General features: G+C 43.0%; 1 protein-coding gene across 6 annotated transcripts; it reads right to left on the bottom strand.

Annotated features, from left to right (window-relative positions):
* Positions 1 to 3590: 3590 nt before the first annotated feature.
* tcea3 (transcription elongation factor A (SII), 3) lies at positions 3591 to 13307 on the bottom strand. Of its 6 annotated transcripts, none has more exons than XM_037075689.1 (21): positions 12944 to 13307; positions 12096 to 12158; positions 11826 to 11931; positions 11133 to 11238; positions 8739 to 9272; positions 8532 to 8654; positions 8141 to 8242; positions 7975 to 8043; positions 7431 to 7532; positions 7219 to 7287; positions 6836 to 6895; positions 6582 to 6653; positions 6374 to 6442; positions 6023 to 6085; positions 5847 to 5921; positions 5135 to 5292; positions 4935 to 4991; positions 4675 to 4829; positions 4409 to 4555; positions 4076 to 4147; positions 3591 to 3973 (listed from the first exon to the last, which is right to left on the bottom strand). In XM_037075689.1, the coding sequence occupies exons 1-21, from the start codon at positions 13010 to 13012 to the stop codon at positions 3965 to 3967; spliced, it is 2280 nt and encodes a 759-aa protein (XP_036931584.1). In that variant the 5' UTR covers positions 13013 to 13307; the 3' UTR covers positions 3591 to 3964. The 6 variants fall into 6 exon arrangements, with proteins under 6 accessions (XP_036931584.1, XP_036931585.1, XP_036931586.1 ...); XM_037075690.1 differs by having other exon boundaries at positions 7219 to 7284; XM_037075691.1 differs by lacking the exons at positions 7975 to 8043; positions 8141 to 8242; positions 8532 to 8654; positions 8739 to 9272 and having other exon boundaries at positions 12944 to 13278.
* Between the last annotated feature and the right edge of the window lie 304 nt (positions 13308 to 13611).

Raw genomic sequence — 13611 nt, 5'->3', positions numbered from 1 at the left:
CACAGCAAAACTGCCCGTCAGCACTCTCCTAACCAACTGAAGTAAATGGGGACTGAAACGTATAAAACAACTGAAAAAAAGGATCCATACAGCTCATCTGGTGTAATCCAGTCTTCAGAGGTACTGATATTAAAAATTGATTTGAAGAGACCACATTCCCACCCACCAGTCAAAATCTATTTCACTTTAGCTGCTGAACTGTAGCATGCACCCTGCCTGAAGTGGGTGAATGAGCATGATTGACTCTCTAAATATTGTCTTTTCAAATCAATCACCGATCGTCATGCTAGAATTGCCATTGTGATCACGTCAGCATGTCGATGTTACAATTCAGCTCAAAGCACTTTTTTGCCTGACAGCTGCTAACATGTCTGTGAACTGTTATAAAAACATGTCTGATGGATTCCACTTGATCCTCTTGAAGTTCTATGAGCGCATCTAGGTTCTGAAAAATGTGTAAAACTCAGACCTTTATATGGCTCAAAGCACATTTAGAGATGTGAAGTGAAGTGTCAAGTACTCAGTGGAGATGGTTTACCTATCAGGTCTTATTTATTTAGATTTATAGAGTGTCGCTAAAACCTACAAATGAGTTCGAATTTTTGTGGTTCTACTTTCCTGAGCCTGAAACAAGGTCTGTATTAAACACGAGTTTAATTTAATGTTTTTTTCTACAACATAATATTTGTCACTTTACTTTATAGTAATGTTTGTTTGATACTTGTACACATGTAATGTAGTCAGCAGTTTATTCCAGTGATGTGATGTAGAAGTTGTGTATTCAATGCAGAGTATTACATTAGCTTTTTACTTCTGGTAATTGCATTTATACTTCAAAAATCATTAAGTATTGTTGTTCTGCGAAGATTTTCTGGCAAAACAAAACAAAATGTCTTGACATAAGCTCCTGTAACAATCCGAAATATAATTGAAGAATCTCACGGGCTATTCGCTGCTAATTTCTGGGGTTATTTCATAAAAACACATAATTCCTGTACCTACAGAGAGCTTTTAGCCCGGCATCAGATTCAGAAAAGGCAAAAATCAAAGAAGCTGACGAGGTGAAACATGAATAAATTGTCTTTGCACTGTTTCAATTGATTGTATGTCAAAAAGGGATTATCAAATGATCACATTCTGATTTTGTCATCGCAGTTGTAGACAAGACGACAACAAGACAACAAGCTTGCAGTGTGAGCTGTGCCAGCCACCACATTACATAATCTGTGAATATGTTCAAAGATTCAGTGTCTCTGTTGTGAGAGTTCAGGTTTAAGCTTTTAAGACGAGCTGTAGAGACTGTATGACCAGTGCATTCCCTGCTGTTAACACGCCACTGAGTGCGGAGTTAATGTTGAAACATTCAAGCAATGCCTGTTTTCATCCGACAAGTTGTAATTATGCCTAAACGTTCTGCTGTTCGGTGACGTAAATCCATCCTGACTGACAGCCACATTCACTCCTGAGGTCTGTTTTGAAGCAGATGGAGTTATCTGATTGGACGATTCCCTGTATGTGGCTGTGAGTGATGGATTGGCATACGTTCTCAAGAGACCACATTTTGTACGAATGTCAATATGGTACAAATGAATCATATAAATGTGAACGTCAGTCCTTCGGTGGTTTGCAGAAACATTAACTGCCTTAATTTCAATGAATTTGAATGCAGGTTTCACCCATAAACAGCCCTGTTTTTACACTTTAACTCGTAAATCACAGGTTGAGGTACTTGTCCCTCCAACACTGGCATAAAAGTCACACTCACTGTTAACATGTGTTGTGTTTCATCACTGTTGGAAAAGTGAAATTTAATAATGAGGCTAGAAAGGCTAATAATAATGAAGCCATGCACAACATGCATCACCCTCTATTAGATGAGACTCTTTATAATTGACCTTTAAATCTGCATGAAAACACTGGGCCATTATTGGATAGTATCATTTATATGGGGTGTAGTGTGGACACTATTGCAGTTACAGCGACTTTTATTGTGTCACATCTCTTATCGCCAGTTGGTCTGGTGCACTGAGGTCAGGGAGCAGAGCAGCTGCTGCTACATGAACATATGGGCAATTATGTTGCAGAACCCATTAACAAATTATGACAGAAAGAATGTTTTTGGATACTGCACAAGTTATTTATTTCGCTTGCCAGTGTGAGAATTTCCAAGCTAGCCAGCATATTCTTTAAAAATCCTGGTCGTTCTTTTATGTTGAAGTTGAACTTCAGGTGGCATTTCCCTGCTTACTCTGGGATTTCAGGCTGAAAGAGAGGCAATGATCCCTACACCAATGCACCAGTGTAGAATAACACACTGATGCTTTCTGAGCTGCACATCAACATGGGGCTGTTAATGGTGGAAATGATGCAGAAGAAGTAAATGAATGTGGTTTCAACTCACAGGAAGCCAGATGGTGGATATTGAGCCAGAGGGCGGCCGGGATGCTTTTCCTTTCCATTATTTCTACAGACATACAGACCATATTCCTCCCATTAACACCAGCCTTACAAAGGATATGTATTCAATGCGCTGTGTGTAGTACAATTTTTCTCGGAAACACAGAATTAAGTGAGTTCATTCTGCACCAACACGTTTCTTTCTTAAAAGGACATAAAAGCTTTATTTTGTTTGGTGTTTTGATGTTGTCACGTTGATCTTCAGCAGCACTCCCCTCTGGCGTCACTAACCTGTTGTACCGGCACTAACGAGCAAAATCTTATTTGCGGTTGGTAACGTGAGGGGAGGAAAGCTCAGCTGTGGGAACTGATGCTGAGTAATGATGAAGTGTTGCCATCTGCTGCATGTTTTCAGTGGTGCAACAGTCCTCCAGTCCCAAGTGCAGTAAAGTCCCATTTGGGATGTGTGCAATGAATTCTGTCTTGAATCATAATCAACTGTGTGCCAACTGTGTGATTACAAATATTTCCTCTTTTTGTAGATGAAGAGAAAATTGTGGATGATGTGCTCAGTTTGTATTTTTCTTTTCCTCAGTTCAGTTGTTCCAGATGTGTTTATAGAGATAACTGCAGAGAATGTGAAGAACTTTTTAAAGGGGCACTTTGTAGATTTGGATAAATGAAATTCAAGCTCAGAATTTCAATATTGACAATGTTAATGAGGTAATAATACAAACTCAGAACATTTATTGTTTCAGTAACTGAATAAACACACTGTTCTCAGAGGAAAACAAGGTCCCCAGAAGCTAGAAAGGTGGCAGGGTCTGCACATATAACAAAATAAAACAGTATGAAATTGTGTTGCCCTTTAAGATCAGTTTGTTTATTTAGAAGAGTTTGTTTATATTCTCATTTATTCATTTAGGCGTCAGTCAATGAGGATCTTTCCCCTTTGATTAGAATTTCTTCCTCAAAACTACATTGTGCACCTTTAAAAACATCAGTGATGGTAAAATACAATTCTCAAAATGGTAAAAAGGGCATCTAAACCACACTTTGACCTCAACAATTGCGTCGAAGATGCTGCTGCTGCTGCTGCTGCTGCTGCTGCTGCTGATGATGATGATGATGATTTGGGCGGTAACTCTGAGTAAGACTGCTTGACACTTTTTTATTAAATGTGATTTCCAAAAGGCCGTCATACTGATGATTGAAGCAGTTTTATTGGAATTAGATATATACATAGTGAACAGCTGTAATATGACCCAGCATGTTAGCTCAATCATGACAGCACCGTGATCATTCTTCATTGTTCCAACAGTCATCAAACTGATGTTCATGCTCAGTCTTCAGTTCAATACAAAGCAAACCCCGATTATTAGCACACACTTAGAAATCTCAAAATGTCAAGTAAAAATTGTGACAACACCGTTATCTGTTTAAATCACTAGCTGCAATCATTTATAAACTCCCCCCCCCCCCGTCCCGTCCCGCCCCCCATTATAGAAAATACGCAGGTGAATAGTCTCAGGAAAAAAAAAAATATTGTGGTTTCACCTGGAAGGCATCAGCAGAACTGAAAATGAGGAAGAAAAACAACATTTTTTATTTCAAATTATTTAAAAAAAAACTACAAAAGATTTGAGTTATTGAGAGAAAGGCGGAGGACATGACTTACCTTCCAGCGGTTACCACACTCATTGCACAGAACAAATGTGGTCATTGGCTCATCAGCACTGCGTGTCTGCACCTAAAACACCACATACACACACACACACACACACACACACATACATACAGATGGTTGTATGAGCTGTAAACAGCAGAGGCGGCTCAGGTTGTCTGCGGGCAGGGGTGGAAAAAATGAAAAGGCACGAGCTGTGTGTGGTGTGGCAAATTCATGCTGAAAGGTCACTGGAGGGGAACTTTATCATGTTTTAATAATAATGTCATCACGTTTCTCTTTCTAATGGTTTGTTTTGCTTTGTTGTGGTCTGTTCGGCCTGCTCACCTGGTTGTAGGTGCAGTTCTTCTTCTTGCACTTGCCGCACTGCAGCAGGTCAGTGGTGGTGCCGCCAGTTTTGGCCATTTGGTGCTCCCTGATGGCCTCCTGCGTGAGAACGTTCCTCAGCTGCTTCAGCTCATCACTGGCCATTTCCTACATGAAGACAAAGAGGTGGATATTTGCAGCAGAGGGGCCAATGTGAGGTACAGTGAGGGAGGAACTGGAGAAAGGAGTTCATCGTCTGGTTGGCATGCAGCTGCAGCGGTCCCTACCTCAGCAGACATGGAGGCGATGCGGCTCAGCTCGATGCTTCCGGCGAGGACGTTTCTGCGAAGTCCAGGGTTCTTTGGGTCCTTTAAGTTGCTTATGCGGCTGCGGACTCTGTTCTTGTATTTCATATCCGTGGCTTTTATCTCCTGGTAGATATGTGCAATATTGCAGTCAAGGGAGTGTTAGTTTTGGATTTGGAACATCACTGAATGAACTACAGCTCAGTCAAACCAGGCAAATCATCTACTACACTGAAGGATATGATCTTCAATCTCTGCAGCCATGCTGTCACAGTTTGTCCCAAAATCTTTGTAGTCGTCTGTGAAGACCAGAAAACAACGTCTCATGTTAATCTGCACACGATGGTGATATGTGCGTGTGCTCCTGCAGCCTGTGTTTCTGTCAGCATGTAATCTGCTGCCTGTCTGATCTCAGTGATAACAAGCCTGATCTTAGCCTCACTGTCTGTGCGCAGGGCGGCTGCCAGCATCTCGATGCATTTGTCTCTGATGGACACTCCGGTAGAGTATTGAGGCGACAGAGGACCCCCAGAACTGAAGCCGGGCGACATGGGGCTGGTCGGGGTGGTGGGAGTTTTAGGGGTATCAATTTTTCCCTTCCTGCAGAATGGGAGACATCACAACAATCAAAGAGCAGAGTGTCAGTCACTGGACATCTTTAAGAACATTTCTGCAGCCACAATGCAAAAACATTAAACAGTGGCAAAACAAGAATGAGGTGTTCATTACGGAAAGGTTCACAGCTACAGCACAGCTGAAGACGGACAGTTTTATTGAGATAGAGTCCCCGTGGGTAAAGAACCACCACACAGCAAACTGCTACGTCTCCTGTGTCATTTTACAAATTATTATTCTACTGTCTGTGTCATATTTTGTGTTAGACATCCATATGTGTTCATTCTATCAGATTCATATGTTAAGCTGTATAACAGACGTGGAGATGTTAACTGAATGATGAACTTTGCCGTGACACTGAACTAAACCGAAGAAACCCATAAAAATGAACTGAAAGAGGCTGAAACTCTCCATAGAGCTGAAGATGACCCTCCTTACTGAAAGCGTGTGTACTTTAACTGCACTGACATTCTCTCATAATGGATATGTATATGCATAAATTGTAAGGAACCTCCACTGACTTGGATTGAGAGAGATACCTTTCAATGCTGTCAGTCGAGGGCTTCCTCAGCGGAGGTGCAGGCTGAGAGGTCTTGGAGCCGTGAGACTCTCTCCTAGAAAACAAATTCAATGTCATCATCTCATTTTCTATTGAAACACACTGGTGAATTTTCAACAAAAATGTGTCCGTCAGCACTTTCTCTGTTTCAGTTACCTCTCAGCTGTTAGTTTCTTTGCTGGTGGCGAGCTGCTCTTCTTTGAATCAGTGGACTCCCGCCTAAAGTGACATCAGCGACGAGAGACGGTAAACACGGTTTCGTTAGCAATGTCATTTACGAGTATGAGTGAGATTCTAAGGTCCCATGATCTAGAAAGTCAGATTTCCTGTCCTGTTTGTTTATAAGGCAGGTCTGCCTGCTTTATAAAACTGTAAACATCAAATCGCTCAATCCACAGAGAATTCAGAAACTGTGCCTTTAAATGAGCTGTTGGGATTTCTGATACAGTCACTGCTCCAAAGCCAAAGCGGTAGAAAAATAATGAACGTAGCGTATGCCGGTCGTACCTGTCAGGTTTGGAGTCAGTTGAGTGACGTTTCACAGGTTGGCCAGGCTTTGAGTCGCAGGAGTCCTTCCTGCAACACAAAAGAAACAGGGCTGTCACACCGACACCACGTTCAAAACACATCTCACACACTTGGGGTTACGTCGAAGGAGAAGCAGCGTAAACCAAAGTGCATGCAGAGTGGAATTTATTTCCCTGCTCTAGCACACCTGTGTTTTTCTTTTTTGACATCCACGCTGGGCTTTTTGGGTGGAGGCGGTTTAGAGTCAGATGAATCCTTCCTGACAAAAGGAAACATTTGTTTGATTCTCAAACAAATCCACTCACGGGACAGTGAACGTATTAAACACCAAGCTCGTCATGCACTGGCAGTCGACAAAGAGCTGTTTAAAGGAGTTGAACCACACAACCACCATGTTTCACACCCACAGACTGGCAATTTTCACACTCCTAACTCGCCAACCTTTCTCTCTTGGCCTCATCAGAGTGCTTTTTAGGCACTTTGCCATCCAACGAGTCCTTCCTGCAGGGAGAAGACAGTCTTTGTATCAAGAAAATATCTGATACTTGACTCTTTTTACAGTGAGTTACTGAAAACCTTCTTGAAGTTAAGATGTGAACGTCCATATATTTCTTAGTGTTAAATTTTATTATTTTCTTTGTAGCTACATAACAGCCCTAAACACCACATTACTGTCATGAACTGACAATATACTGTGTCAATATTTTGTGTAAAACAAACAAAAGACAGAGATTAAAGTCTGAGGTCACTGATCCTCCAGAGACAGCAGCAAAGCATTTTTTTCAAGGACAAAGGAAAAACAGAATAACTCCCAGATCCCGGACCTGTCTTTCTTCACGTGGTCAGACGTCTTCTTCAGTGAAGGAGGTTTAGAGTCTGATGACTCCTTCCTGCTGTGGCAAACAACACAAGGATTCAATGCAGAGGAGAAAAAAATGTCAAATCAAATTAGAGGTTGTTTTTTTTTTTTTTTTTTTCAAAATAACCAAGGCCGTGACAACATGCAGCCTCTCATGAGAACTCATCTGATCCAGACCTCTCCTTTTTCCCGTCCAGTGAGGGGCGCTTCAGGAGCGGTGGAGGGTGGAGGTGAAGAGGAAGTGGAGGAAGAGGAGCGTTGGGGTCAGGAGGCTCTTTTCTAAATTGGAAATACACTGATGAGCTGAGCTGAATCACCAGCGAGAACGAATACTGAAGGTCCCATATTGTAGGAAGTGAGGTTTCATTGAGCTGCTCAATGTGCTCTACAGTACCGTTGGAAGTATGAATAAACTGTTTTTGTTTGATTATATGTGGCTGACCCTGCCACCTTTCTAGCTTCAAACTGTTTTCTGGGGACGTTTTTCTGTGAAGACCAGAAAACAACATCTCATGTATTTCTCAGTTTGCATCATTACCTCATTAATATTGTAAATATTAATATTCTTAACTACATAGTGCCCCTTTAAAGAGACAGGACCTAAAACGGAGGGTGAGTAGAGGTGCTAGCTGTCACCCAAAATAAAACGTGTGAACCCAACAAAGAGCACAATAAGGGACCTTTAATGTGAAGGCATGCAGCGGGCATGCAGACCCCTGACCTTGCTGGAGGAGGATGAAGGTGGAGAGGAAGAGGAGCTATGGGAGCGTTCGGGTCCGGTGGAATTCTCCTGATGTGAGAATCAACATGTTTGAGATTGGCCTCAAAATCTCAGAATCCCAACTGAAAAAGATCTTTTCACAAACATGCACCAGAGCGCGCCTGACCTCTCTTTCTTTACGTCCAGCGTAGGTCGCTTGGCCGGGGGGGAGGCGGGTCGAGGGGCGTGAGGACGAGGATGTCGGGACGAAGGGTCTTTGGCGTCCTTCCTGAACAAACGTCACAACGGGACAGATCAGGGCGCGGCCACCCGAGAGTCCCGCAGATGGCGCGGCATGCAGTCCAAGCTTCAGACAGAATCTTTTCAACGAAGACACACCTGAAGAAGCATGCATCATGCACAGCCAGGGTCCCTGTTTGGCCGCGAGTTCGGTTATAAAACTGCAGGAACAAAAGTCAGTGCGTGTGAGTGACTCAGAAGTGTTATGACATGCAGCATCAGCTGGAAACATTTCAGTCAGTCGCGCGCTTCAGCTCAGGCTGCGTGAGAGTCCTGACCTGTCCTTTTTCAGGTCCACAGAGGGCCGTTTGATCGGGAGGAGGGGCCGAGGAGGACGAGGAGGTCGAGGAGGGGAGGGGAAGCGGGTGGGATACAGAATGCTGCTGTCCAACACTCCTCTCCTGAAATAAATAATTCAGTTTGAAGCCCTGCTGAGTGTTTCTGATGTGCAAGTGCCATTTTTTTTTAACACACTTTCCTCTCACCTTTCAAATATCGGTTTGTGAGCATCAGCAGGTTTGTCTCGCTGAGTATCGCTCGGCCGTCTCTCTCGATGTGGCGAGTGTATCGTCTTCTCGTGTCTGTCTTCTTCTCTGTGTTTGCTCTTCGCCTCATTCGCGTGGCCGTGCTTCCAGAGATCCTCTGGGTGTTTCTCCCTTTTCACGTCTTCCAAGTGCCTCATCCTTCCTGGTTCTTCCAATGGCTTTTCTTTCCTTGGTTCCGGCTTGTTTTTCTCACTCTGCGGGTCCTGCACATGCTTCTGTTTCTTGTTATCTGTCTCCGGCGGGGCCTCCTCTGCGGGTCTCTGTTTCTTGAGTTCTTCTCGATGCTTCTCCTTTCTGATTTCTTGCGGATGTTTCTCATTCTGGGGCGCCTCCAGGTGCTTTTCACCACCAAGGTCACTTGCGTGCCTCTTTTTGTTTCTGTGCTCTTCCTTCTGTTTTTCCTCTCTGGTTTTGTTGGAGTGCTTTTTGTCAGGATCGGAGTCCTGTTTCGGGTTGACATCCAATCTCCTGTGACTAACAGAAACAAAGGATGTATAATCTTTACCTCGGTTCAAGAGCCAACAAGACATTGACCAGCTTCACAGAAGTCAGGCTTGTTGTTGTAATCTAACGTGGGCCATATTCAGACGGGATTCAAATTACAATTCTGTTTACAGGCCTTTAAAAAAGTTGCACAGTGCACCTTAGCTTTTTTGAAGCATGTAGATGGAACATTGATTCTTTCGTTCATTCCGTTGCCCTGTGGACAAAAGCAGCATCAGCACCAGCAGCACCTGTTGTACAGATCTTGATCTGGCCGGGATGTGCAATTGTTTTGGAAGCGAGTGAAAGAAAGATGCATTTCTTTCTCTGTTGTAAAGAGTCATCCACAGGATGCATGATGATGAGGTAATGTCTCCATTTATGGCTAAGTATGTAAGATTAAAGGTGCAATGTGCAGTTTTTGAGAGGAATTGCATGTCAAAGGAAAGAATCTTTACTAATTCATTGTTTAAAGCTTAAGCAAAATTAAAAAAAAAAAAAAAATCAAAAACTCTCTTGTTATCATGACTGAATAAATTGAATAAACTTACCTTAATAAAGATTACCTTTCTAAGTTTTTGATTTTCTTTTCCATAACCCCATAGCGCAACTTTAATAACTGTAATATGAAGTAATATGTAATATGCCACCAGACTACAGAGCAGCTTCGTTTCTCAATGAGAGTCCTCAAGTCATCCGTACCATGAAAAAGCTTTCATCTGAGGACCCATTCAACCTGGATAAGGCAGAATCTGACCTGGTAACAAGCATAAAGAATTACTATAATAACTACGCAGAAGTACTAAACTGAGACTGGTCACTTAAAAACGTTTCATTGTATGTTTAACAAATGGTCTCTGTCTTTTCGACAACATTAATTATAGCTCCATGTTAGAGCTCACAGAGACTTTATTAATATGCAAATGCCTCTGCAGACAGGACATAACTTACATGAGGACCAGTGAGTCCACTTAAACACAGCAATTGCAATGATAACTGCGGCTATGATCATCACTGAGGTGGCTGCAGAATAATCACAGACGAACACACACACACACACACACACACACACACAATATAAATGTCCCATATTTGAACTTGTGAATAATTAAACCGCAGCCTTGGTAACATCAAGTGCATTGAACCTTGAAGGTACATTTCTGAGGTCCTAGTCTGATCACAATAATACCCATGCACTCACACACACACAACACAATGCTCTCTCTGAATCATTAAGCTTCATCCTTGGTGCTGAACACTCTGTGACATCAGCCTCCTCCTGACACTCACTGCTCATCTAAGGGTTCATTTATTTTTCCCTCGAAGAACAAAACTTTATGTCGAGATGACTCATGCCTACTTTCGGCTGTGAGTGGGTAGAAAACGGCACGTATTCAGAACGATGGCGCAACGCTGGAAAGGGCTGAAAATGGAGGGTTTTAAAAGCTGTCATGGTGAAGAAACAAACACGTCTTTGCATCATCTTCCATTTCAATTTACTCCTGGATATTCTGCCACAGCATCGCCTTCAGGCAGTCAGTGGTGACCCCTCACACTTCCTTTCATCTCTTCATTCCTTAAGTGCTTTTTGACAGAGCTGTTTTTGCATCTGGACTATTTGCCAAATGTCATAATGAAAAGATCACCCGGACATGTACAAACACTGTAGGTCCTGTGTGGTGCATCATCATCATCATGCATTTCTGTCATTATTTCATGTAATTCCTTTACATGAACTGAGCCTACACTCACCACTCTGGTTCTGACAGTTGTAGGTGGACTCATACAGACCAGAACTGTCCTAACCTCTCTGCCTCTGTATTAAATGTTACCTGTGAAAGAAGTACTGACCTGCTCTGGGACTCAGACGGCGAGCTGTTGGGAGATGCTGCTGGTTTGCTGGAGTCCAGGCCGTTCTTGATTTCCGATGGTTTCTCAGAGTGAGAGGGGCCGGAGTCTGTGTGAGAAAGTCAGTCAGTTCACCGAGGCATGCGTTGCACAAACTAATATTTAAAGGACAAGTTCAGCCGAAAATGAAATTCATCTACTCGGCCCCATGAAGCGAGGGGAAGCTTTTGTAGTCTGCAAAACATTTCTGGAGATTCACAGCAAAACGGTGCTGCAGCATTCTCCTAAACAACTTAAGTAGATGGGGACTTGTTTTAAAACATAAAGTCTCTGGAATCCCCAAGATCCCAAATTGATTAGAAAAACCTTTATTTGTATTGTTTTAAAACCAAAATCTTCACTATAGCAGCTAAGCTAAAACTGTTTGCAGTAAAGTGGGTGTGCACACTCGACTGCACTTTGAAGGTGGGAATAATGTTTTCTTTCTTTTTTCTTTTTTTTTAATCAATTTGGGATCCCTCGGACGAGCAGGATGGAGCCATTTCATGTTTGTTTGGTTCTCTTTTTGGTTGTTTCTGTTACTTTTTTAAAACAAGTCCCCATCCACTCCACTCAATCTTCACTTTTGGCTGAACTTTTCCATTGACACTTACACACATCATGCATGTGTGTAAATCATATAACCAGGTCAAGTACCAAGGAGCCTCTTCCAGTCTTTTATCAGGACCTTTGCCAGAGCAATGACTTCCTCGTCTGTGCAGTGCTTCCTGATACCATTCACGGACATGCCGATCCTCGTTTCCTGAAACAAACACGCACGTCAATGCACATTATGGGTTTTAATTGTCATGCACTTGTCTTGTGTTGTATGATTTGCATTGTTTTAAGACAGTGACAGGGTTTAAACAAATGACAGAACTGCACTCTGAGGCAAACTAAAGCTATCCATGCTGTACTGGAGCCTACCTGGAGAAGCTTGAGTGTCATATTAAACCCTTTGAGTTCCCTCAGCAGGTCTATGGCGCCCTCCTGCACACACACAACACATAATGAGACTATGACCAATCCGTGTTGAACGTCTTTATTTACACACACGTAATGACAATGTCATGCACAGATTTGAGAGCGGGAGCAATTCAACATAGACACCACAAACTGATCAGCAGTCAGCAACAGTTTCACTTCTGTGTTGTTGTTGTTGTTGTTTTTTATATACAATCTCATCCACATATTTGGAAGAAATCAACACAGATTCCATAAAGTTCAAGAATATATCACAGCAGGTTTTAAATAAATCGCAGTTTTTTTAAAACAAAAAACTTTTTTTTTTTTTTTTTTTATTGACAGCTGCATGAAACGCCAGCTGTGCAAGGGCGCCATGGAGCAACGTCCTGTTTGCAGAGTCGGTCACAGCACACACACACACACACACAAACACACAGACGACCTTGCCCGCAGGCCGCGGTGTTTACTTGCAGTTGCATTGGTCACGGATCGATAAGGACAGCAGCGAAAAGATCTGCACAAGTAAAACTTGTCGACAGGCGCACGAACGAAGTCCCAGCGCCGGACACCCGAAGCGTCCAGCGAGCGGGAGCGCTCCTAACACCTGTTGGTCATCTGTTCCAGCACAGTCTGGGCTCACATTACACGTGTGCACGGCTCACAAAACACCGCGATTCACTCTGAAAATCAAACTTATCTCCACTGCATTTTACCTCCAGAGACACATACACGGGGCCTAATCTCCCTCTTTTTCTGCACGCAGCACGAGGCCTAACGCGCCACCTGTGGGTGTCAAAATACCGTCTCACCGTGTTATTTCTAGACACCATCTTGTCCAGCTTTTTTGCAATCCGGATGAGATCTTCCTCCCGCGTCATCGCTGCATTTACTCGACTGAGAGCGAATCGATAATATCCAGAGGAGAGTTATTTGAGAAAAATCGGGTGAAAAGGGGCTAAAAAAAGTAAATATTTTGGATCCGCTGCAGGTCGGACTTTACGCACAGCGTGCTCCATTCAGCCCAGAGGCGTGTCCTGCGGCGGGATCCCAGCTGACCACGGCGACACATGACAACAACTAAATATAGAAGTTGCTTTGGAGCGGACACATGGGACAACTTTAAAAAATCATATTTTTAAAAAGACAGATGAAAACTAGACAAATGTGTGAAAATGTTTAAATACTTCCTCCTTTGTGCGATTAAAGCAGCCAATCAGCGACCGCATCTTGAGTTTTTTTTTATCTTAATGGCTGCATATCCTGCCTTCTGTGTGTGTGTGTGTGTGTGTGTGTGTGGCTGCAGCAGCGGAGCCTGCCACCGATCACATTTCACTACATGTTTATGAGCTCCAACTCACACATCACGTTCAACAAACGTCTTTAGAGGCTTTCGAGTTCCTCCCGTGTGCGCATGAGGAGCGAGAACACCACGCAAGACTTTCGTTTGCAAAAGGAAGTTAAAGTGAAAAAAAAAAAA

The sequence above is a fragment of the Acanthopagrus latus genome, chromosome 17, assembly GCF_904848185.1.
Source record: "Acanthopagrus latus isolate v.2019 chromosome 17, fAcaLat1.1, whole genome shotgun sequence".
Lineage (NCBI taxonomy): Eukaryota > Metazoa > Chordata > Actinopteri > Spariformes > Sparidae > Acanthopagrus > Acanthopagrus latus.
The sequence above is the reverse complement of the archived record's forward strand: the minus strand, read 5'-3'. Positions and strand labels throughout refer to the sequence as shown.